Source organism: Primulina tabacum, chromosome 18 (assembly GCF_025594145.1).
Source record: "Primulina tabacum isolate GXHZ01 chromosome 18, ASM2559414v2, whole genome shotgun sequence".
NCBI lineage: Eukaryota > Viridiplantae > Streptophyta > Magnoliopsida > Lamiales > Gesneriaceae > Primulina > Primulina tabacum.
Genome location: NC_134567.1, coordinates 13,765,817 through 13,793,354, shown reverse-complemented (window position 1 = coordinate 13,793,354; position 27,538 = coordinate 13,765,817). Strand labels below are relative to the sequence as shown.

General features: G+C 37.4%; 1 protein-coding gene across 3 annotated transcripts in view; it reads left to right on the top strand.

Moving 5' to 3' along the window:
* LOC142533423 (uncharacterized) overlaps nt 1-27,180 on the top strand; it is a 40,195-nt gene extending 13,015 nt beyond the window's left edge. For 2 of the 3 annotated variants that reach the window (XM_075640180.1, XM_075640179.1), the window contains exons 5-10: nt 119-272; nt 893-952; nt 23,398-23,826; nt 24,043-24,338; nt 24,455-24,584; nt 26,498-27,180. In XM_075640180.1, coding sequence (XP_075496295.1) covers nt 119-272; nt 893-952; nt 23,398-23,826; nt 24,043-24,338; nt 24,455-24,584; nt 26,498-26,980 — 1,552 coding nt within the window. In that variant the 3' untranslated portion in view covers nt 26,981-27,180. The other variant, XM_075640181.1, reaches the window with a different exon arrangement.
* Nucleotides 27,181-27,538: the final 358 nt, after the last annotated feature.

Sequence of the window (27,538 nt, the reverse complement as noted above, 5' to 3'; positions counted from 1 at the left end):
TTTTTTACTGAAGTATCAAGTACCTTTTTTTGGTAATTGCATTTCCAAAATATAAGGTTCTGTTGTTTATTTTCCAATATCCCTCTGACTTCGTATTTTTTATCTGCAATATCTGCAGTCAAGCATGTAACATGAACCGTGCAGAAGCACTGGTAAGAGAAATGGAGAAAGAGGGTATAGATGCTCCAATAGACATTTATCATACCATGATGGATGGTTATACGATGATAAAAGATGAGAACAAATGTTTAATGGTATTCGACAGACTTAAGGTAATTCAACGAAAATTACCTGAGTGTTGTTGATTAAGTAGACCATTACTTTTACCTCCAAACTGTGAGAGAAAAAACATTCTTTGCCAAGTCTATTCAATGTTATTTTCTTTATCTCTTGAATGAAGCTATTTACCAATCAAATTGTTTGGGGACAAGGTAAAAATGACTTTCATATCATCACTGTAATGCTCAAGGGCAACTTGGTTGCAAAGAATGAGATCAAAGTAAGGGAGCTTATTACTGATGGTTGGATAAATATAAATGGCCTGGTGCAAGGACTGAATATAAAAATATAATCTTGACAAATTGTATTAGTTGCATATGTAGTAGCTGTCATTTTGCTGTAAGAAATGATTCATTGTTCATTATCTTTCTGGGAGTTGTCAGAAAGATGTATTTGTTTTGGCTTATTAACTTGTAGAATATCTATCAAGAGGTAGGTAGCTGAATTCAAACTTGAAGAACAATGTGCTAATTGTTTCTTTGTCTTTTCGTCATGCGTAGTATTTTTTAGACAATGTAAACATGCAGAGGTTATGCAGTGATAAGCTCTTGTGAACAGGATTATTTGAGCTATTATATCCATGCTACTTGCTGACATTGGATTGTTGTTATAGGAATGTGGCTTAACACCTTCTGTTATAAGTTATGGATGTCTCATCAATCTTTATACTAAGGTAACTGAGTTCTTTCTCTTGTGTAAATTTAATTGTATGTTTCTTTGTGATTTAGTTCAGCGCTTTCAGATTTCCTTCAGCTTGTAATTTATATTTATCTGTATTCTTCCTGTACTCATTTTAACATCAGAAAAATTTTCTCTTCTGCTACACTAGTATCTGTATATGGTCCACTTATTCAGCCTCAAAATATCCAATAACATGGTGCGCATGCATATGACATTGAAGAAGCTAAGAAAACTAGTTTTTGCCTTATCTGGCGTGGACCTCTGGTCCATTTTTTATAATTAACAAAATTTATATTTTTAATATAATATCATTTCTTATGCAAAAAAAAAAATATATATGTTGAAGATACCTTGCTAGGTGTAATGGAAAAAAGAGGAGGATGAGAGTTGCTAGAGTCCATGTGGTATGTTGATTCATAGGTTGGTGAATGAGTACCGTCTTCAAATGAATCTGCTTAAATCCATGATTCTAAAACATTATCATTTAATGTGGGTTACCTGAGAGATATCCATGATTCTAAAACTTATCATTTTATGTGGGTTTCCTGAGAGGAAGGTGAGTGGGCATGATAAAATTTAGCTGAACGATTTTCATATATTTTCAGGAGATATTTATTCAAATGACATGTGTTGTGCTCTTCAAATAAATGAACAGTAAGACGAACAACACAAAGGTAACTGAAATAATTGTACAACCCAGAGTGAATCACCCTGTACAATGGTTTTCTCCCTAGCTCCCAGAGTGAATCACCCTGTACAATGGTTTTCACCCTAGCTAAGTGCTAGTCACTTTTTCTACGTAAATATCTAACTGAATGCTCGCCTATACAATTCCTCTCTATTATGTACCCCCACCCACTTCATGTGTATTTCTTTTTTGATCTCCTAACATACAGTAACAATCTTGGCCTTCCCATGTTCACTTCCACTTGGGCTCTCATGACTTGATATCCCTGGCCCCAATGACTCCCTGTTTTTCTCAATTGGATCTGAATTCATAACATCTCTGGCCTCCTCAAAAATCGCCTTGTCCTCAAGGAGAAAATCAGGGAACTGTGAAGCAAAATCAACTAAGTTTTCCCACGTAGCATCCTCCTCCGATCTGCCTTTCCACATGACCAATAGTTGCTTAGCAGGCTCCCCCTTATCCATTTAATTCGCTATGCTACCACGTAATCCGGTTCAAACGTCATAAACATGTCAGAATCCAGCTCCTGTGGCAGTCTTGCCTCCCCAAAATCCTTACCCATGGCTCTTTTGAAACGCGAAACATGAAAAACTGGATGCACGTTAGACACCTCAGGTAACTGTAATCGATAGGCCACCTTTCCCACATTTTTGATCTCCTTAAAGGGCCATAAAACTTGGCTGCCAACTTCTGAAAGACCCGTGTACAAACTGATATTTGTCAATGCAGTCGCAACTTTAAATAAACCATATCCCCCACCTGAAAATGAACCTCCCTTCTTCGCCGATTAGCATACTTAGACATATGTTGAGCCCGCTCAAGATTGAATTTTAGCTGCTTCAAAAGTTCATCTCTGTCCCACAGCGCATGTGAGACAGCAGCTATCACAGTTTCCCCAGGGAGAAAACGGATTATAGCTGGTGGTTTGCGCCCGTAGACCACCTCAGGAGGACATAAACCCGCAGAAGTCTGGTAAGAAGTGTTATACTAGAATTCTGCCAAATGCAACCACTGTGCCAAATTCTCGGTTGCTCCAAACGAAAACACCTCAAGTACGTCTCAATGCACTTGTTCAATGCTTCACTTGGACATCGGTTTCAGGGTGGTACGCTGTACTCATTTTAAGTTGTGTGCCTTGTGGACCGAAAAGTTCCGACCAAAAGAAACTCATGAACACAGGATCTCTGTCACTCACGATCGTTTTTGGGACTCCATGTAGCTTCACCACAATCTTAATAAAGAGATCAGCCACTGTACTTGCGGTGTAGGAAAATATCCATATTTGGACAATCTGTCAATCACAACTAAGATTACATCATACCCCTTTGACTTGGTTAGCCCTGTGATGAAATCTCTGGCCTCGTTTTCCCAAATCACCTCCCGAATGGCCAGAGGTTGCAACAACCAGTGGGGGATGTAGCCTCGTACTCGTGTTTCTGACAAACTTCACATTCTGCACAAACTTACTCACATCTACCTCATTCCCTTCCAAAAAAATTGTTTCTAAGTGCCCCGAACGACCCCCTACCATTGTGACCTGGAATTCATTCAGCAATTTAGGGACCCACAACGAAGCTCGAGGAACAACCAATTTGCCTTGATGCAATAGACAATCATTGACGATGGAATTAGGCCTTGCTTTTAATGGCTCCCTGGTTCCGGTTCCCGTTTTGTTCTGGGTCGATTGGTTCCCATTCCGATTCCAAGGTAATCCGAACCGCTGACCGGTTCTATATTTTATAGACCTGTTCCGGGTTTTGAATTTTATTATATTTTAATATAACATTACCTTTATTGATGAGAATTTTTTTGTTTAGTATTTTGAATGGAAATAATACTGACTAATCATACAAATAAAACTAAAGTAAATTAAACATTGATTTTTACAATTGAACATCTCATGATTTATTAAAATATATTTTGAATACTTTGTATCTTCGACGGAGATTGAAATTCTTCGATCGCTACAACGGTCTTATTCTATTTTCGGATGCAAACCAATCTTATAAGCATGTAAGCATGCTAAGTGTTTTTGACTTCAAATTAGTTCTTTGTTCACCAATTATTCTTTTACTATCCAATGATCCTTCCACATACTGAAAATGCTGATTGGGAAGCAGCACTTGAACTTTGAACGGTTAGGACATCTCTTGCAATTGCCGTTAACATTGGATAGAGTTGAGAATTTACTTTCCACCAATCAAGAACATCGAAATTCTCTGTAGTTTCAATATATTGGCTTGGATAAATTTGGATTTCATTGTAATTTGTTGCTGTTACCGATTTTCCTTTGAATTTTTTGTTGTTTCAAACTTTGAAAGAAGTGAAGTGCTCTACTTTTGCTTTTGATAATGCATGATATATTTATATTTTATATATACATTTATATCTCCATATAAAGTATATATAAATATATTAATACATTTACACATGAACATTTAATACATGCATAGACATATTGATCTAAGTTAAATAACTATAATTTCAATTCTTAATTAACTTATTATTTAATTAATTCTAGACCCTCTAGAACTTTTATGAAAAACTTGCACATATTTGTAGTCACTACTACTAGTATTATTATTTAACTAGTAAACTCCAAATTCACTAAATAAATAATTCTGAACTAATTATAATCCCGATCGACGATCTAACATAGCCGATGTGCCAATGATACAAATGTTGTTCATATAATGAAAATTGAAAATTTCGAAGATCAAAATTTTGAGAGTCCCAAAGCCGCTGGTTTTGTGAACTCTTCACCAAAACTGGCCGTTCCACTCTCCTTCCTCAATTAGGGGTTAAGCTAACTTCCATTTCTTCCGTCTTATGGAACCAATTTATAAACTCGTGTATAATCATTTTGTTTGATATTCATCAAACTATAGTCGCCAAATTCAACTCCTTGAACTTTGACTTTCTCAACAAGAACACATAATATGATACTTGCATGACCCTTAATGATTGAAGGATACATCTAGTTGTGGGTTCACATCTGCATTTGATTTAGAATAACATGTATTCTTATTCGGACATACCGTAATTAGTTCTATTCTTTTCATCAACCCCCTGTTCTAGAATGTCAAAACTCATTTCTGATTGCATCCATCGGACCATATTAAGCGTCTAGTAGCATCGCCCCATGATCCCCTAAGTATCGCTGATAGTGCCTACAAGAACTTTAAGTTATGGTTAGCATATAGTACGGTCCTTCAACTCATATATCCCGATCGAATTTGCAATCATTGGTATAGTCGAGAGTTGCATATCAATTCGATGACGATGTGATGCATATTTGAGTACTAACAGTGACATCGTATGTGCAATTAGGAAAAGACATTTCTCTAAACACATTTCTTGCTCTGGCCAGAGACCCCTTTCATTATTAACTTATCAGATTACGTAGGATTTCTTCACCCTTAGGCAAACAGTGAATCTTCGGCTACAATCAATTTGCTCCTACGTATTTCAAAACTGCATCCATTCTCGCCAACTGACGACCCTCAATGGAGTCGGTAAATGGATCAAAGTGCATGCTAGTACGTAGGCTTCTACATTGTCCCGGGTCAAAGTACTAATGTTGTACAACCATAACTGCAGACTATTTCACTCGATAAGTGAAAACCACTTGGACAGTCCTCGGGAGGGTTGTTCAGTACATCATCATATGATCAACCATCTGTATGAATGGACATCTCTATGCCCTTACCAATGAAACATGACATTTACATCACATATGATAGTTTCAAGCTCAAGCGATCTTTATCCTTATTTTATGCTGCTGATTTGAGTAAGAACCTGTTTAAAATATATGGTACACTTCCTAATGAGTTTCATGATCTTACTCTGAGAGGCAGACCTCATGGTACCTATTATATATTCAAGGATTTTATCTATGCAGCTTGCATAGGTATACAAATAAAGTGAATGTCACAATTGGATAAATTAGTAAAATATTATTAAAATAAAGATTGTTTTTACATTAGAGTCAATTAACCCCAAGTGACAAGTTGGTTCGCTGGGCACCTACTTTAACAACTACCACCACCTGTACCAGCGACACTCTCTCCCTTCTCCTATGCTATTTACCATCTCCCTGCCCTGCCCTTTGATCATCTACTCCATTAAGGTTCTCAAATCCCTTCCCTTAGAGAGCTCTATCGATCTTCTTCAATCTGCCCTGCTTCTGTAGCATATTTCTTGCAACCCACTCACTGGCCTCTCTATGGCTTCGAATTTCGCTTCTTCTCGTGTGCTGGCTGTAGCCCCTTTACTTGAGCCACTACTAAACAAACTAATAAGCATGCAAAATTTAAACTTGATAACGATAATTAAACAGCGAAAACCAAATAACTTAATCATCTTTTAAACCAAATGAAATCATAACAATAATCTCAGTCTAAAACGTTAATACAACCATATCGAAAACATAATCCTGCACGAGAATACGATAAACCAAATAAAACAGCCACTGGATCACCACCGAAAACCCAACTACTTTAGCCACTGCCCTGGCCGTCTAAACTGTCCAACCTAAGACCTTCCCCGTGGAATGGGGGGCCCAAGATGAAAACAAGTACGTGAGCGAGAATCGTCCAATACGAGAATGTACGAGCATACAAACAGATATGATGAATGTGAAAGACAATATGCTCGGATATCAACGATCAAGTCAAAAATCTCATGCTCAGTCTAGATGCGCTTGATTGTGTAGTCTCCGATCGCCCTAGGCATGTCTCTTACACTCATCATCAAGACGTGGACCTACAATGTCCAAGGTCATCAGAGACTGTGGGTCACGTCGTTCACTGTAGCTCTCGATGTCCAACCGTCCACAATACAGAACAGGGCTGAGCGGCTCCAACGAACGAGGTATATCTCAAAAGATATCAGGCCTAACATGATATGTCATACATAATAGGCCAAAACAGCAAAATATTTATCATGCAAAAGATAAATATGCAGCATATAAGTGTATACTATGCTTGGATATCTAAGTTAGTATATCACATAAGTCACTAAAATAATCTGACAGAAAGCTCACTCGTCTGAACCTAGAGAATACCAACATAATGAAATCACTATTAAGCCAGATCCTGTGTTACCAACTATGCTTCAAAGTTCTTCCTAATGATATTTAAATCCCTATTTAAGGCTTTAGATTATACCGTCGTCAGCCCGTTGATGATGTCTCGATCCACGTCCCCATCACCGACCTCTCATCGAGTCGACACTAGTTCCAAAACTTCTCGACACCAAATTGCCCTAGAAACTGGCTAGAAAACCTAAAGTATATGGCTAGAACTCGAGAGAGAGTAGCTGAAGGAAGTGGTATAGGAAACAAATGAAATCAGCTTCCATTTATATGCTGCATCCGGACTAGTTCAGAAGATTCAAAATCATTCTTATCTGCCACATGTTAGAATCACATTCGTCTAGTTGGATTTCTCGGAATAATGTAATTTGAGTAGATTGGGTTGTCCATTTTAAATTCGGTGGATCCTGTTGATCCCGAATTATCAATTCCTTAATAATGCTTAATTAACAACTCTTCAATCGTCTCTTAATTAGTATATCATTCAAAATAAGGATTTTGGTCATTACACTGGCCATCGTGAATCGTCACTCTTTAATCCTGACATATCGGACCAATGTTGTGCTCTTCAAGTAAACGAACAGAAAGATGAAGAACTCAAAGGAAACTGAAATAATCGTGTTGCAAAAATAAAAACAACCCAGAGTGAATCACCTTGTACAATAGTTTTCTTCCCTAACTAAGTGCTAGTCGCTCTTTCCACGTAAATCTATATCTGAATACTCGTTTATACAATTCCTCTCTATTATATACCCCCACCCACTTTACATGTATTTCTTTTTTGATCTCCTAACATACACATTAACAATCTTGGGCTTCCCATGTCCACTTCCACTTGGGCTCTCACGACTTGATATCCCAGGGCTCAATGACTCCCTGTTTTTCTCAGTTGGATACTTGGATCTGATCATAACAACATTTGCTTTGAATTCAATTTACCATAAAATTTGAAATAATTTGACAATGAATATCCAGATTCTAATTAAAAAATTCAATATAAAAAGAAATGTGATAATACGTAATATTATGCAAGATAAATATGCTTACTCTACCTCTCAAGTTGGGGAGTAGATATCTCCTTCTCTTATTCCCAACTTGGATACTTTAGTATAGAATGGCCCACTGGGAACAACATGAGCCGTCATATCAATTAGTTGGTTTGCAACCTTAAGAAACTTTTATCTTGCAACAATCTAGTTATCTTTGATGTAGTTTATGTCAAGCTCAACATTTTTTGGCTGATTGTAAGGCATTGGATTATTTGTAATCTCGATAGCTAAGAGTGTCATAGGTTTTCTGAACCAAAATTGAATTGCTTGTGAGAATTTTCAGCTAGGTATACTTTGTTATTGCTTTATGAAGAGCATGGTATTCAGCTTCTGTACTAGACAATAAAACCACATTCTGTTACCTGCATCTCTGAATCACTTGAATGTATCCAACAAATTACACATATCCGATGAAGACTTCCTATCCGTAATTCAACAATAACTGAGTTTATATAACTAACCATGTCCAAATGACCTTGTCGGGAGAGTGTCGTACTTTATCCTTGAGAAAACATAACCCAAAATATGATTCGCTGCATTCATGTGTTGATTGCTTGAACAAAACATAAATGACTTGCTACACCAACTGCATGAGATAATTTGGATCTAGTGTGATTCAGCTCATAGGCCATGGGGAGCCCGATGTGTAATGCCAAGTGCACGCTTTATTGAAGTAAGACACGCTGGGCACAAATTTTAGATCACTTTTATATAAGCTGAATGTTACTGAAATATTACGTAAAAAAAGAGAATATATATTTCATAAAATATTGAATTATAATGTAAATAAAAAATTCATTTGTGAACATATATCTTTAGGTAAATAAAAACAATTTAATTTTTTTAAGTAAATAAAAACACTTTAATTGTTTTGGAAAACAAAATGAAGGATCAAATAACTCTCTGTGAAGGAAATTGAGTTGAAGAAAGTGTTTGGTTGGAGAGAAACAGGAGGATTTTTTATGATCAAGATGATTTTGCTGATGGTTACTGGAACAAGATTAAGTTTAGGGTTCCATGTTGGCTTCATTCTATTGAGGATTTAAGTTTTACTCTGTGTCAGACTTCTAGGGATTAGAGTCTTTCTCTCTTCTGGTGGGCTTGAGTTTCTAGATTTTTGGTAGTTACTTGTTGAGTTGACCTCTGGTCCACATTTGTAATTATTTCTCTCTTTAATATCAATATTAATCAGTTTCCTATAAGAACAATGCGTTGAAGAAAGAGTGCGCTATGAAAATTGGATAAATCAACATGAAAATGTAAAAGTATTTGGTATGGATTGTTAATTAATTTTGTAATAATTGCGGGCTTAGGTAATTGGGCTTCAATTAGTTGGGTGCAATTATGGGTTGTCTTTTTAACATTGGAATGAATGCGCCCAACCAAGCGCTCACTTTTCACATCTATAATTCACCTCAATGGGGATTATATACAGGTTGACAAGCCAAGTTCTTGGTTTTAGCCAAAGGATACGATGAACAATTCAGTTGAAAGAGAAAGTAACCGAGAGACTTCAATGCCCAAGATATATTTATAGCTCCCAAGTATTTTATTTTAGCTTCTCTATCACGTTGGAGGTACTTCTTCCAATTATCATAGCATCAACATAGTCCATATATAGAGTAATATTATCACCATTTCTCCTATAAAACATAGAGTGATCTACCATAGCTTGCTTGAAATCATACCGATTCATAGAATAGCTCAATTTTCCAAACCATGCCCTTGGTGATTGTTCCATTCAGTACATGGTCTTTTTTTTCTGCTTCTAGGAGGGTCTTTATAGTCCTCTTCAGACATTGTGTACTGAGGATTCTCACATGAACCGCCTAATAGTCGATCTAGATTGATTGCAAAAGATAGTGTGACTGACAATATTTATTTTGGTTAGTCGATTCATAAGCCTGGGTGTATCTTTTGGCAACAAAACTACTTTTGTAACCTACCTGTCAATTGTTCCACCCAACTTATACTTCAACCAAAAAACCACTTACATCAAGTTGTCTTCTCATCTCTTGCAAGCTTGACCATTTTCCAAGAACAATTCCTGGAGAGTCTTGATTTCGCTACTTTTTAGCAAACTTCCATTGAGTATCTTAGGGTTCTTGAAAATGACTAGGAATAGATAGAGAAGATAATTGATGTTCAAAAGCAAAACGAATCATATGTCCATGATATCCATAGTCAAAATAGTAAGATGAGTTTGGGATAGATGATGATATTAGGTAAAATCAGAAACGGGAAAGGCACTATTAGATGATGATTTGGAGAACTTGTCAGGTGCTTTACAAATTGAAAAGAGGGTACCTCCTACATTGATCTTCGTCCACTGGATTTAGGATAGGAGGTTCTTGATTCAGAAAATTGAAGAAGTATCAGAACTTATCTAGAAGACTCATTCAATGACACGGTAGCATCCCTGAGAGGAGCATTGAAGCTTGGAGGGGTATGACTACAACTTCCTTGTTCTTCATGGTTTATCCAGACTGTTGGAGTATCGTTTTCTTGCACTTTTCAGTTTTGACGTTCAAAACGTTCCTTAGGCTTCAAATGATTTTAAACATTCATAGGGTGTTTAAATCTGTTTATCTTTCTCTATTTAATGGTTTTTAAGCGGATATAACACTTCACGTAATTCTCTACGACAGTCGTCTAATCAGGTTCACGATCGAAGACTGTATTCCTTGTTTAGATCATACTAGAGATCTTAAAAATATTTGTGTCGAGAACGGATCGCCTGAATTCCAGAGACTTTGCGGCGATATGGCCGTGGAAGTAGCCGTGAAATATTTTTTCAAAAATTTTACTATGGCCGAAATTTCTGAGGATAGGGGGAACAAAAATTCTCTGCCAAAATATGTGTAAACTTATGTTATTTCATATCACTCTCCATAAAATATTTATAAGCTATCATCAGGAATCCCGCTCAAATTAGGATTATTATCAGGAATTCTCGCTCATATTAGGATTCATTATCCTAATCCTATCAGTATTCCTATTTTCATTAATTAATTAAAATTATCATGTTTTATATATCATACATCTTCAACTCTTGATAATGCATTATATATATATATATATGCATAAATAAAATTAAATTACCATTATTTAATTAATTGATAATCGATCAATTATAAACTCCTCTTGAATATTCCATGAGAATCATGTACATATAGTAATCACCATTACTAACATTATTATTTAACTAATAGATTCTATATTTAATAAATAAATAACCGTGGACTCATTATAAGTTCGATCAACGCCCACACAGCGCCGATGTACCGATGGTACAAATCTCGTGCATATATTGAAAATTGAAAATTTCGAAGGTCAAAATTAGAACTAATCCATTTTTGGAAGCTGTCGGTTTTGTGAACTCTTTCACCAAAATAAACAGTTTCACTTTCCTCGCAAAATTAGCAGTTAAGCTAAACATATTCTATAAAGTTTAGGAAATGTAGAGAGAGAACTTTTCAAAAATGCTCTCTATTCCAAAACTCCGTTTATTCCTTCATTATTAGTAATGCATCCCATTACTCTACTCCTTTGATCGCATCGGCCCTCCGGGTCCCGCGCCGTTCTCCGGTCGCCGGTTTCTAGGGTTCCGTTTTGCCTTTTTTCCGTCTTCCTTCTCGTCACTTCCTCTTTATTGCATCCGGGTTGTTTCGTTTCGAGTTTTATTATTTAAACTCTACTCTTTCGTTTTCATCTTCCGCTTGATTTTATCTTCAGCCTTCGGCGACCCCTGTTCGATAGTTTCTTTTATTCCTTGCAAAGTTGTTTTTGTGGGTTTGTGTCTTCTTTACAGATTATCTTCGAAATGCAAGCCAGGTCCTGCTGGCTATTGCCTCATGCGTTTAAGCCAATGGATAGAGATGAAGTGGTTAAGATCGAGTTTAAGCTGTTCTCGCTAAAGATGGTTCACAGAGGCTCCACGATTCGGTGGTCTGAAAGAACAAGGAATGCGAGCTTTTTCCTGGACTTAGATCGAGACGAGGCTTGTTGGCTCAGCTCTAAATTCGGAAATTTCATTCTTAATCCCCTAGCATGCTTGGACATTTACCGTTTTAGGGGCAGTAATGCGACAATCATCCATCGCACAGAAGTGGTCGTTTCTTAGAGATCTCAAGATTCAGCATTACCGGAAAGAAGCAGAACATAATCATGCCAAGTGGTATAAAGCTACAAGGGTGGAAAAGGATATCAGATATCCTCATTAACATACTTTCAGGGAACTCTACGAACCTGGACAAAAACCTCTTCAGTATGGAAAAGCCCCAAACTCAATTACTCGCATTCATCAGCCAGCTAAAATTGAAGAACGGACTTACAGCCATGGATTGAAGATGGTCAAGGAGGCCATTTGCTGGAAATCATCAGAGAAAAACTGGAATGAAGCCCTTATTGTCACTAGAAGAAGGGTTAATGTATCGTGGGATCAGGTTGCTATGGTTGTAGGAAAAGACGTTAAGAGGAGGATCGAATTACATCCGTTTCAAGCTAACAAAGCGGTTTGGTGGCCTGCCTCTCCAAAGGAATTGGAGTATTATCTTAACTTGAAAAGAGGCTTCTTCGACGGTGGAGTGGCATTAGATTGAAGAATGGAGGCCAGATATTAACTCAGCGGACACGGTCCTCAAGTGCTGCAACAGCTGGATTAAGATTGTGGGCTATGTAGCACGGATACCTTAAATTTTTTTTTTTTGAAGTATCGGATACGGATACGACACACGGATACGCGTGTCGGATACCTCAAAATCCGTATCGTTTACTTTGTTTAGGGTTGACTAGCCGGATACGTTTTGGACACGGCGAGGACACGCCATTGATACGGCATAGATACGTTTTTCGGATACATTTGGGCAAAATTGCAAATATTTAAAAGTTTTAGGGGTTAATTAAAAAAATTAAAATTTCTAGGGACTAAAGAAAAATAATTTAAAATAAATTTGGATGGGCTTTTAAATCCCTAAATACATTTGTCCGTCTCTTTCATTCCATTCCTATAATTTTTACTTTTCAATACTAAATTTATATAAATATAAATATATATAATATTTATATATATTTTAATGATTGTCGTATCTTAGCCGTATCGTATCTAAAATTTTCAAAATTTGACGTGTCGCCGTATCCGTATCGTATTCGATACGATACTCGTACCCGTATCCATGCAACATAGATTGTGGGGTTACCATGGAACTTATCGTCTCTTGATAACTTCAAAACAATCGGGGATCAATGTGGGGGTCTAGTGGAGGTCAGCAACGATACAAGGCTTCTCCGAGATTTAGGGGCAGCTAAGATTGAGGTTAAAGGAACAAAAGATGGTTTTATCCTTAACAGAATGAGGTTGCTCTTAAACGGGGTCAATACGGATCTTATTATTAGCATTGAAACCTTCGATATAAAGGCCTATGAGTTTTACGAAAGACAGACGTACACCCAGGTGGTGGTGAATGGAAAGAGGATAGTGGTAGGATGGGGAAGCACTAATATCCGCAGGGTCATGGAGGAAAATGGAGTGTCAACACTCTGTCACAACGTAAGGACCGAAGATGTGCAGGGGTTGAAGCCTTCGATCAGAGCAGTTGAAGAGATTTCAGACAAGATTTTGTCGGTAGCCCAACCGATGGAAAGAAAGGTGGAAAAATCCTACAAAGAATTTCACCTAAACATATTGCGGAATTTAGAAGATCTCGCATCCACTCTATATCCAATAGAGAAGATGATGACAGGGACCTAAGAAAGAGTGATGATGGACCACATTCGGCTCTGTTTGGAGAAAGTCACTGCAGAAGACTTAACAAAGCTACCAAAGAGGTTCTGGTATCTTCTGAAGACATAGGAAGGGCAAAAGCTGATGACCAATTTAGGGAGGATTTAAGCAGGACACTGGAGTTCAATCAGGACGACATTGATGATATTGAACTCAATCAATCAGAAGACGACTAACTGGACGATGGACCTGACTCCACTGAATCGGGCAGCCTAATATCTTCTCAGTCGGAGCTCTTGGTTAATAATGACGCAGATGATGTGGACATCCAGAGGCTGTTCTCACAAGAGGATGAAATCCCGCCATACAAAGATCCTTCCATTCTCGGTAACACTAACCCTTTAGTGGGAAAGGTACTTTTCTGTTTTCAATCATCGAGTCTCAATCATTCTTTTACACTTCATTCAATTCTACCTATGTCTTTTTCCGTCTTGGGGCTGTCTAGTGGGTTCCTAGGAAGGGGTCAATCAAGTGCAATTGACAATCATGGTTCCGAGGGAATAACTTCATCAGGAGATGTAAGGGAGGTTAACTCAAATGTCTCAAGGAATTATCAGGAAGGCGGCCTTCATCCTATAACAAAAAAAAAATGAGCAAATCAACGGGTAGGTTAAGTATAGAGCTTCTTAGATTGAAGTGTCGGATCAATTATGAGAAATGATCGACTTCGAAGGGTTCCATTCGATTTTTATGAAGATTTGTTCTTGGAACATTGGGGGAGGGTCGGCGAGAAGACAGGATTTAATGCGTACGGTTATCCGCAAGGAAAATCCGGACATTGCTGTGATTTTAGAGACTGAGAATTTTGCAGTGGATCGTCGATCCGTCACAAGTTTGTGGAAATCCAGATTTGTTCGTTGGGTGTGTTTACCAGCGGAAGGCAGATCAAGAGGCATTCTAGTGATGTGGGATCCTCGAGTTGTACTGGCGAGTGACAATCTGATTGGGAATTTTTCGGTTTCGGTTCATATCCAGGGGAAAGACGACACTAATTGGTGGTTCTCAGCCATTTACGGCCCATGCAACCCAAGACTCGAGATTTATTTTGGGATGAACTAGCAGGGTTGCACTCCATTTGTGGGGATAAATGGTGTGTCGGTGAAGACTTTAACGTTGTTAGGAATTTGAGCGAAAAGTTGAATAGCAATTCCTACACAACAAGTATCCACTGCTTTGATAGTCTGATCGAGGAATTGAGTCTACACGATCCACCTTTACTAAATGCTAAGTTCACTTGGTCGAACTTCAGGGCTACCCCGATTTGTTGCAGATTAGACAGGTTCTTTATCTCTGAGGGGTGGAAAGACCTTTTCCCCACGTTCAGACAGACGGTGCTGCCGAGAATTACATTGGATCATTACCCGATCGTATTGGACACTACGAAGTTGAAATGGGGCCCATCTCCGTTCAGATTCGAGAATGTTTGGTTGACGCACAACAAGTTTAGAGAGTCACTTGCAGCTTGGTTAAACAGCGGGAACACCCGAGGTTGGGAAGGACACTAGTTCATGAAAAAACTCAAAGAAATGAAAAAAAAGGTTTCCAACTGGAATAAAGAGGTCTTTGGAGATCTTAATGTCAAAATTTCTGAGCTGCGAAATAATGTTTCTCAGTTAGATGCGAGAGAGGCGGAAGGAATTTGGTCCGATTATCTAAAAGAGCAGCGTCGGGGGGCAAGATGTGAACTGGAAATTATGACCATTCGTAGATTATAGATGGAAAGTCAAAAAGCAAAAGTTAAGTGGCTGAAAGATGGGGACCATCACTCCAAGTTTTTCCATACAATACTGAAGAACAGAAGAAACAAATCTATGATAGACAAGATTGAGTTGGAGGATGGGTCACTCATTTCAGAAGAGGTAGAGATTGAGAAAGCAATCATCGGTTACTACAAACGGTTATACAGAAAATCGGAAGGAGATGGATCGGGTCTAGATGGGTTGGAGTGGATGCCATTAAATACGATTGAGGCCAAATAGTTGGAAGAGCCATTCTCGGAGGAGGAGATGAAAGGTGCTGTGTTTCAATGTGATGGCGACAAAGCTCCGGGGCCGGACGGTTTCACTTTAGCGTTCTATCAAAAGAGTTGGGATACGATCAAAGATGATCTCTTTAAAGTGTTTGCTGAATTATTTGAAGACGACATTGTTAACGGAATTACGAATGAAACTTACATCTGTCTTATCCCAAAGAAACAAGATGCCACGAAGGTTAAGGACTTTAGACCTATCAGCCTAATAACGAGCTTGTACAAAATTTTGGCAAAAGTCTTGATGAACAGATTGAAAAAAGTGATGAGCAAAACAGTGGCGGAAAATCAATGCGCTTTCATTCAAGGAAGACAGATAACAGATGGTTGCCTCATAGCCAACGAAGTTGTGGAGGAGTACACAGAAGGAAAAAGAAGGAAGGACGGATAATGAAAGTTGATCTGGAAAAGGCTTATGATAACGTGGATTGGAGATTTTTAGATTTTGTGCTTCAAAAGAAGGGGTTTGGGGTTAAGTGGAGGAAGTGGATCACGGGTTGCGTTTCTAATGTTTTGTCTTCAATTTTCATCAATGGGAGTTCAAAGGGGAAAGGGGCCTCAGACAAGGAGACCCCTTATCCCCTTTTCTGTTTAATTTAGTGATTGACGGGCTAGGTAGATTGATTGTTACGGCAAAGACGTCAAATGTCGTGAGAGGACTGGAGGTTGGGAGAGATAAAATAGAAATTTCACACATTCAATTTGCAGATGACACTCTCTTCCTTGTTCAATCTGAGCAACACACGAAGGCCGTTGTAGACCTCCTTAAAATGTTCTGTTCTAAATCGGGATTGAAAATTAACTTTGAAAAAAGTTCTTTGTTGGGATTGAATCATTCGGATGATGAAGTTGACGGTTTGGCGGCAGAAGTTGGGTGTAAGAAAGAACTATGGCCGATTAAGTACCTCGATGCGCCTTTGGGAGGAAATCCAACAAAATTGGAATTTTGGGCACCAGTGGTTTCTAAGATGTCCACTAAACTGGCAAGTTGGAAAAAGGGATTCCTATCTCGAGGCGGTCGACTAACATTGATTCAATCGGTGTTAAGCGGCTACCTACTTACTTCATGTCCCTTTTTATGGTCCCAAAACGAGTGGCGAAGCAAATGGAAACATTGATGAGAAATTTTCTGTGGGACGGACTAGATGGGGAGACGCATTGCCACATAGTTAATTGGACTCAGGTGTGCAAACCGAAAGAAAAGGGAGGTTTAGGATTGGGAAGTATCCGTCTTAGGAATACGGCTCTGCTAGGGAAATGGTGGTGGAAATGTGCGGTAGAAAAAAATTCTTTGTGGAAAAGAGTTTTGGGAAGTATTTATGGATTTCATGATAACGGTTCGGATATAAGGGTGGCAAGGAACTCCACTTTTAAAAGCCCTTGATAGTTTATCTCTCGGTCTCATCCTCATTGTTAGCACTTGATTGGTTCTGTGCTTAAGGGAGGGAATCTCATTCGGTTTTGGGAGGATATGTGGGTGGGTATGTGTTCTTTCCAAGAGTGTTTTCCTCGTTTATTTCTTCTCTCTTTGTCCACTAACAAACCAATTAACCATTTTTATTCGGTCTCGGTTAGTCAAGGCCTTTCTGTCGTTCAGTGGGATGTGCGGTTCAGAAGAGGGTTGAATAACATCGAGTTGGAAGAGTTCACATCTCTTACGGGGGTATTAGAGTCATCATCTTTGAGTGTGGGTTTGGCAAACGAAAGGGTTTGGTTAGGGGATCCTACGGGTGTCTTTTCTGTTAATTCACTTTACTCTTCTTTTTTCCAGAATACTAATACTCCCACTTTCCCTTTCTTCACTAACATTTGGAAAGTCCCAATCCCACAAAAGGTGAAGGTGTTCTCTTGGATAGTTGCGTTGGGAAAATTGCAAACAAATGATAATTTGCAGAAAAGAAAACCGGGTTATGCTTTATGTCCACATCAGTGCGTTTTGTGCAAGGAAAATGAGGAGAACCAAGATCGTCTCTTGATACATTGTTCCTTTACGAGACGTATTTGGATCAAGGTTATGCAACACTTGGGTTTCGAGTGGACCTTTCCACAAAACTCGAAAGATTTGTTTGTTATGGAGCACGGATATCTCAATGGCAAGGGCCTCGGGAAATTCTGTTGCATTATTGTTCACTATATATTTTGGTTTATATGGATGGAGCGAAATAACAGAATTTTCAACGACAGGGAAGACTCTTGGGAGGATTTATGGGAGAAGATCAGATTCAGAGTAGCGAGATGAACGCTTATCATACCAATGTTTCAACCTTTTCTCCTATCCGACCTAGTTAGGGATTGTTTTTTTATTCGCTTTTGAAGAGTTTCTATATTTTATTTCTTGAGTTGGATCGTGGATCGCTCATCCACTTTGTTATGTAACCTAAATTAAGATTATTATAATAAAATGATAGTTTCTTATAAAAAAAAACATATTCTATCATATGGAATTCATTATAATCTTCTTTATAAGCAATTTGTTTTATCTCTATCAAATTACAGTCACGAAATTCAATTCCTTGAACTTGACTATCTCAATGGGAACACAGAATCCAATACTTGTGTGACTTTCAATGGTTCAAGGATACACTTATGTGTGGATTCACAACTTCATGTCATTCAAAATAATATTTATTCTTATTCGGGCCAACCTTAATTAGCCTTATTCTTTTCATCAATACTTTGATAAAGAGATCAAGAGTGTCATAACTCAAGTCTGATTGCACTCATTGGATCATGGTAAAAGCATTTAGCAGCATCACCCCACGATCCCTAGGTATCACTGATAGTGCCTGCAAGAAACTTAACTTATGGTTAGCGTATAGTACGGTCCTTTCAACTCATATATCCCGATCGAATATGCAATCATTGACTTATCGGGAGTTGCAAATGAATTCGACAACGATGTGATATATCTTTGAGTAATATTAGAGACATCATATATGCAACTAGGAAAATACATTTCCCATGTCTTGCTCTTGACAACGATGTGATATATCTTTGAGTAATATTAGAGACATCATATATGCAACTAGGAAAGTACATTTCCCATGTCTTGCTCTGGACAGAGATTTGTTGCACTATTAACTAATCAGATCATATGATATCTTCACCCGTAGGAAAATGGTGAATCTTCGACTAGGATACATTTGCTTCTACGTATTTCGAAACTACACCAAACCTCGCCACCTGATCACCCTCAATGGAGTCGGTAAACGAATCAAAGTGCTTGCTAGTACCTAGAGCATCTATGTTGTTCCGGGTCAAAAGACCAATAGTGTACAACTATTGCCGCAGATTATTTCACTCTATAAGTGATAACTACTTAGACAGTCAGAGGGAGGGTGTCTATCTGCTAGTGCTGTCTCATATCTGCTAATGGGTGGGGCTGTTAGGCCCATGAGTCCACCGTCCGAGGATGTGCATGTCTATCTCCTAGTGCTGTCTCATATCCCTTAGAGATCGGTTTTACCATTTCACTACCGTCGGCCATGTCCTCAGCAGAGAGAATATTATCCGTTAAGATCTGGTGTCACTCTTTCATGGCCCACTTAGCCAACCAGATCAAGGGCGTGATGTCAGCAGCTTGACGCACTGAGAACTTCCCCAGAGATCACTCATCCCAGTATTAGTCACTCATGCATGCTTAACCCAACATTTCCCCCTTCCCCAACACACACACACACACACACACAAGAAGTGTAGAAATATTCTTTTTGGGAGACTTGAACTCATGACCTTTTTTTATACCAATTGTAATGTCCCAAATTCGACGACTGTCCTCACTGTACCAAGACAGGTCGTTCTAGTTTGTTTATGTCCTCACTCATACGCACCCTAAGAAACTTCCTAGTGGGTCACCCATTCCAGAATTGTCCCAAGTCAACCATGCTTAAATTTGGAGTTCTTAAGTGATGAGCTTCCGAAAAGAAAATGCTCCTTCTTGATATGAGTAGTACCTATCAAATCTTTTAACCCCTCTTCAACTGTACAGTCTCATACCTGAACAGTTTTGGAACCCTCTTATTCCAGTGTGAGATTGGATCATTCATGTTTTATTTGCCTAGTAGCCTGTCAGGAGCCGCTCATTGTTCGTGTAACCTCATCATACCGGCGATCTTCTCCTGCTATCTTCGGCCCCGGGCCTCACATGCCCACCGGCTTCCGCTTGGTTCGTCCCCGAACCACACCGTACTAAGAGATGTCAGCTCTGATACCAATTGTTAGGATCAAGCGCTTACCACTAGGCCAAAACCTATATCTGTTAGCCTATGCACAAAATTATTTCCTTATACTTGTGGCGGCGTAAAGTGTACCTACTTGGGTGCTAATGGGTCGGGCTGTTAGGCCCATGAGTCCGGGGACGTGTGTATCTATCTGCTAGTGCTGTCTCATATCTCTTAGATATCGGTCTCACCTTTTCCTTACCGTCGGTCATGTCCCTAGCAGAGACAGCATTACCCGTTAAGATCTAGTGTCACTCTTTTACGACCAACTTAACTAACCAGATCAAGTGGCGCAACGTCAGCAGCTTGACGCATGAAAACTTCCCAAGAGATCACTCATCCCATTACTATTCTCAATCATGCACGCTTAGGCCAACAATTTATATTAAATTTCCGTGGCACATTAAGATACAAATTTAGGGGTGGGAACGGGCCATAAACCAGACGCACTTTAAATAATTATCAAATAGTTAAAAAACACAACTGTAAAATATTCTTACATACACCTAATAAATTGGTCATGGCTCTCGATCATCTTTTTACCATATAATGTCACATGTTATATTAAATCCATAATATAGCATATTATCAACAAATAATATATTTTGTAAATTATAACTAACCGTTATAATCAATAAGTTAATAAAACACTTCTATTTAACATCAATTAATTAAATTTCTTGTAAAACACATTTTACTATAATTTTATTTTATAAGAAAAGTCAATGATTTTATCAAAAATTTATTACAAGGTAAATGCAATCATATTTTCATAATGTTCCGTGCAACGTGCGAAAATTAAAAATAATTTTTTTGATCCGCGCCCACTGCTCGGAAAAGTTTCTGGCAGCCGTGAAAATTTCTTTTGTTTCTGAAAACGTTTTTCATGGGCTGCGATTTTCTGGAAAAATTCTTATGCGGTTAGAAACAATTAACTCAACACGATTGAAACAATAAAATCATGCGATAGAGAAAAACTGGCTCTGATACCACTATCGGATTACCGTTTTCTCGCACACAAGGCGCAACAGAAGTTCAAAATTTTAGTTTTGACGTTCAAAATATTTCTTGGGTATCGTATGATTTAAAACATTCAACACTGCCTCCGACTATTCTGATTTTTATGTGAATGTAGCACTTTTTGTAATTCCATACGAAGGGATATCCCCTTTGATCGTCTAATCTGGTCTATGATCAAAGACTGAATTCTTTGTTTAGTTCGCAATATAAATTTTAAACAATTTTACATCGAGACTAGATTGCCTGAATTCCAGAGACCCTGCAGCAATGTGGTTGTGGAAATGGCCGTAAAATTTTTATTCAAAAATTTTATTATGGCCGAAAATTCCGCGGAGAAGAGGGGGAAAACCTTTGTGATGGCCGGGAGGAGAGGGAAAAATTTTGGAGAAAATTTTGTCCGCCAAAATCTGTGTAAAACTTGTGATATTTCATATGACCCTCACTGAATATTTATAAGTTTGATTCCTCATATTGGGATTCATAATCCTAATTCCATGATTTGATATGATTTTCAATGAAATATTTATAAGCTTTGATTCCTGATCACATCAGGATTTCCCCACATGATTCATAATCCTAATCTCATTAGGATTCTTATTTTCATTAAGTAATTAAAATTATATGTTTTATATATATAAATATATAAAACATATATACATATGCAAAATTAAATAACTATTATTTAATTTCTTAATTAATTAATCAATTTTAGAACCCTCTAGAATATTTCATGAGAATCATGTACATATATTATTCACCAATACTAACATTATCATTTAATCAGTAGATTCTAAATTACTAAATAAAAATTATGAACACTCTATAACCCGATCGACTATCAGACATCGCTGATGTACTGAGGGTACAAATCTTGTTCATATAATGAAATTTAAAATTTCGTAGATCAAAATTTTCACTGATCTATTTTTGGCAGCTGTCAATTTTGGCAACTCTTTTACCAAAATAGGCAATTCCACTCTTCTCACAAAATTAGTAGTTAAGCTAACTTCCACATATTCCGTCATATGGAATTCACTTGTTAACTCCTTTAAAAGCAATTTGTTTCATTTTCATCAAGCTACAGTCGCCAAATTTAACTCCTTGAACTTAACTATCTTAACGGAAACACATAATCCGATACTTATGTGATCTTCAATAGTTCAGGGATACAGCTAGCCATGAGTTCACAACTTCATGTTATTGAGAATAACATTTATTCTTATTCGAGTTTACCCCAATTATCCTCATTCTTTTAACCAACACCATGATCGAGAATGTCGGAACTCAAGTCTGATTGCACCCATCGAATCACGGTAAGAGCGTCTTGTAGCATCGCCCAATGATTCTCTAGGTATCAGTGATAGTGTCTACAATAACCTTAAGCTAAATGGTTAGTGTACAATACGGTTTTTTCAACTCATTGGTTTATCGAGAGTTGCAAATAAATTCGATAATGATTTGATATATCTTTGAATAATTATAGTGACATCGTATGTGCAACTAGAAAACACATTTTCCTAATGCACATGTCTTGCTCTAGCCAGAGACTCTTTGCACTATTAACTCATCAGATCACATAGGATATCTTCACTATTAGGCAAATGGTGAATCCCAGACTACAATGCATTTGCTCATACGTATTTCGAAACTACACCCAACCTCGCCTCCTGATGTCAATCAATAGAGTTGGCAAACGAATCAAATTGCATGCTAGTACGTAGAGCCTCTAAGTTGTCCGAGGTCAAAGGACTAATGGTGTTCAACTATAACCAGAACTATTCCACTGATAAATGATAACCACTTGGACAATTCGAGAGAAGGTTGTTCAGTGCATCATCTGTATGAATGGATATCTCGATACCTTTATCAATTACATATGACATTTATATCACAGATGCTAGTATCAAGTTTAATCGACCTTTATTTTTATTTTAGGTGGCAGATTTAATTAGAAACTTGTTTAGAATATACGATGCATTTTTTAATGAGTTTTATGATCTTACGTTATTATATTCAAGGGTATGGGTATACAAGTAAATTAAATGTCATAATTAGATATTACTGTAAAATATTATTAAAATTACATAAAAGTTAATAAACCCCAAGCCATATGTGTGCTCGTTGGGCACCTACTCTAACATATGCTCGAAGAATAATTCCTCCGGTATCTCCCTTTTCCTCGGATGGGGTCATTCTGAAGAGGATCTGGATTACCAGGAGACTTCTCCAGTCCTGACCATCTGCAGAAGACTTCTCTGGACATTAGAAGGCCCCCCTGGTCTGCTGAAATTAAAAATCTCCTTTTTCCAGCTGACCAGCCATTTGTTGCTTGTGCAGACACTGTCAATTAGTGTGAGAATTTATGTAAAAACTTCAAATTTTATTAAGCATCTTAGGGGAGTATTTATTTTCTTACATATTACTTTTCATCAGGCTAGGTTGGCCTGCTTTGTAAGAACTGATCTTTATTGTTGTCTGTTACATCCCTTCTCTATATAGCTCCACAATATCCACTTGCATGGAATGTATTCATTGTGTTCTCTTTGATCTTTAGGTAGGAAAAATTTCTAAAGCTCTGGAAATCAGTGACATGATGAAAGTGGCAGGCATAAAGCATAACATGAAGACTTATTCCATGTTGATCAATGGATTTATGAAACTGAAAGATTGGGCTAATGTTTTCTCAATTTTTGAAGATGTGATCAGAGATGGATTAAAACCAGATGTCATTCTTTACAATAACATCGTTACATCATTTTGTGGCATGGGTAACGTAGAACGTGCAATTCGCACTGTTGAAGAAATGAAAAGGGTGAGACATCAACCCTCTACAAGGACATTTATGCCCATAATTCTAACTTTTGCAAGAGCAGGAGAAACGAGAAAAGCTTTAGAGGTTTTTGATTTGATGAGGAGGAGCGGCTGTATTCCTATTGTGCACACATATAATGCTCTTATTCTTGGCCTTGTCAAGAAACGTCAGGTACATCATTTATGAAAAAGGCATTTTTAATCTCTTTACTTCAAAGTTAATGTGTCGTTACAGTGCATTAGTTATATTGTAATTAAAATTTGTGTACCATATATGCTTCGTTGTTTCATGTGTTTTAGTATCCGCATTTTCCTTTTGACCAGAAAGATTGAATCTGCTAACTCAGACTTGTAACTTTTTTTAAGTGGTTATCTATATTACTTGCAGATGGAGAAGGCTGTGGCTATTTTAGAAGAAATGTTGCTTGCAAGCATTAGTCCCAATGAGCACACATACACAACCATTATGAATGGTTACGCGTCATTGGGAGATACTGGAAACACTTTCAAATACTTCTCTAAACTAAAAAATGAAGGGCTTGAGCTTGATGTATACACTTACGAGGCTTTACTCAAGGCATGCTGTAAAGCAGGCAGGATGCAAAGTGCTTTAGCAGTGACGAAAGAGATGAGAATTCGAAATATCCCAAGGAACACATATATTTACAACATATTAATTGATGGGTATGATTAATCTACATTTTTATGCGCTATATTTCAACATCTGCTTGAAACTTCATATATTCGTTAAGTTGCTCATGCATGTCTATTCTTGATTTCGTAGTTTTTGTTCAACGCAGATGGGCTCGCCGAGGTGATGTTTGGGAGGCTGCAGATCTGATGCAGCAAATGAGGCAAGAAGGGGTACAGCCAGATATCCACACTTTTACATCTTTTATAAATGCTTGTTGCAAGGCCGGAGATATGCTGGTAAGTTTTTTGCTTATATGTGGTCTGTACAGCCACTATCATATACAGCGACCATAAGTTGGCTATATCACGTTGCTAACCTTTTCTGGTGTTACATCTGGAAATTTCACAAATTGGCAGTGTTACATCTGGGAATTTCACACTTTGGTAGCAGCGTTGATGATGTACCAAATAAGAACCTGCAATGTAGAGGCCACCTTTTTAATGCTTTGAGGGATGCATAGAATAATCAATGAGAATTATGTTAAAGCCGATTTCTTAGAGAATGAAATTAGTTAGGTAAAGAGGCAAGGCTTGAAACAATTGGTAGTTGAAGATTTGCAGATGGCGTTAAGATCTAAACCGTGATGTCTTTCATCACATTGGAAATAAAATGCGGGGAAATATTCCATGTATTTGCCACAATGTGTCCAAAACCTACAATTTGACTGCAAGCATTAGTTAGTGGCTTGTTTTTAAGCGTAATTTGAAAAACAGGTGTGTTGTACTCTTGAAGATTTCTCACACCTTATCATGACCAGGGTCTTGAGGTGTTAGTGTGCTAGTATCCTAACTGTTAATTATGAAGACCACCTTAATAACTTGTGGAGAAATAATACTGTTAAGAGTTACGCAGTTGCTGTCATACGAATCAATTATGTGCGATATTACTTTTAAACCTAAAAGAGAACTAGGAAATGAGGTTTCTCCTTGATTTTCACTAAAATATGAGCTTTCCAATGTCCCATAATATTACAGAACCATAATTTATGAAGTTCCTGTATTAGAGCTACACATGTGAGGACTGGCCCAATGTGATATCTGCCATTCAGTTTGACGTCCTGTCATTGAACTTTGTGCTAATCTATGATGACATTTGATTAAGCATTTCTTAGCAGAAACTGTTGAAATAAATCAAGCAGTAGCCATGAAGTTGAGGAAAAACTCGAAAGAAATTTTGTTGCTTACACAACTCATTAACTACAATACAAGATGCTTAAACAAATTGATTATATGAACTACAATGTTCCAACAATTCTGGGCTATGCAATGAACTAATTATACACCTAACAAAAATAAAAAAATATCATTTATATCTTTCTACTTTTCTACAATTGTAATAGTAAGCTATGTCTAGATGATGGGCATTTTTTTCTGAATGTCTTATTTATGAGAGTTGGTGAGCTAAGACAGCTGAGCTCATGAGCTTAATGAATCTGTTGGAGTAAGGCTTGACTTAGGCTAAAACTTTGGCAAGCTTTTAATTCGTGCTTGATATATCACAATTCAAAATTTCATGTTGCCTAATGAATTATTTATTGTTTATATCAATGTATTGAATATGTGGTGTATTATATGATTATTGAAAATATAATCATTAAAATTCAATTTTTCATGTCCACTGTGCACTTTCCTTATATAAGCTCAAATTTAATGTGTGCACTATAAATTGGCAGAATGAGTTTGAGATTCATAATCCATTCGAGTTTAAACTTGATCATAAAAATTTTAGGCCATTCACTTGTGTGGTTTACAATCCCGATTATGCAACCAACGAACCATGATGTGCCTTCTGTTGCGGGTCAATTACAAAAAGAAAAGGAAGGAACATGGAGAAATGAATAAATCTAGAAAACTAAATTGTGTAGTATCTCAGCATTACAAAACAATTTCTCTTTCTTTTCCATACTTCAGAATATTTGAGACTGTATCATGAGCTAGAATTTAGACTTCAATATGCAGCTAAATTCGAAAGAATATATCTGATAATTATAGATTGACCTCTGAAGTATGTTAAAATTATTACCCGACAATGAATCAAATTAACGTACATTCTTCTTGCAGTTTTTTGTTGGAGCTATATTTTCTAGAGATATATCCCGACAACTTGGTATGTTTTGCTGTTAAGTGGAAACTTTATATTCTGTCTGCAGAGAGCAATGAAAACGTTAGAAGAGATGGAAGCACTTGGAGTGAAGGCCAACATCAAAACCTATACAACACTAATACACGGCTGGTCGCGAGCATCTCTCCCTGAGAAGGCTTTAAAATGCTTCAAAGAGATGAAAGGTGCCGGATTAACACCAGACAAAGCTGTATATCATTGTCTAATGACATCTTTATTATCTAGAGCAACTGTCGCTGAAGATTACATTTATAAAGGAATTCTTGGCATATGTGAAGAAATGGTAAATTCTGGATTAACTGTCGATATGGGAACTGCAGTTCACTGGTCAAAATGTTTACGCAAAATGGAATGGGGGGGTGCTGGAATTACTGAGGCCCTTCAAAAGACATTCCCTCCCGACTGGAATTCACACAAAACTCTCGATGCTATTTCTGGTACTGATGAAGATTATGGTAGTACATTACATAACAGCGATTCAGATGGTGAGGATGCAAGGTTTCAGTTTTAACTTGATTGTATAGGTGTGTTGTTTCTTGCACATTCTTTGTTCTGGTTGTAGCTTTGATGAGATTATATTTGTCAGATGTAGGTCTCTTTTCGAGTTCTTAGTTGTAAATATAATCTCGATATATTTCGAGTTTTTATAGCCACTCGCTTCCGTGTAAAAGATACGAACACAATAGTCTAATGGAGAAATATTTGCAATAATTTCTGGGTTCTTTCTTTCAAGTGTAAAGTGACAAAAATGGAATATAATCAATGAGTGGATGATGGCGCATGTTGGGGTTTCAGCTGGCGTGTTCTTGTTGGATCTCGATTTTCTAGTGTTTAAACGCAGCAGAAGTTTTAAAAATTTTATTTTATTTTAACAATAAAAATATATTTGTTTTGGGCACTCATATGGTTTTTTGTACATAGGTTGTTAGAATTTATACATTCGGTGAAAATTTCACAAGACTCCAACTATTCCGGGGTTAGCGGAGATAATTTTTGATAAATTCCCTATGAACTTTCTTCGAGTCTCCTTCTATCAAGTCACGATCAGAAGATTAATTCCTCTTTCAAA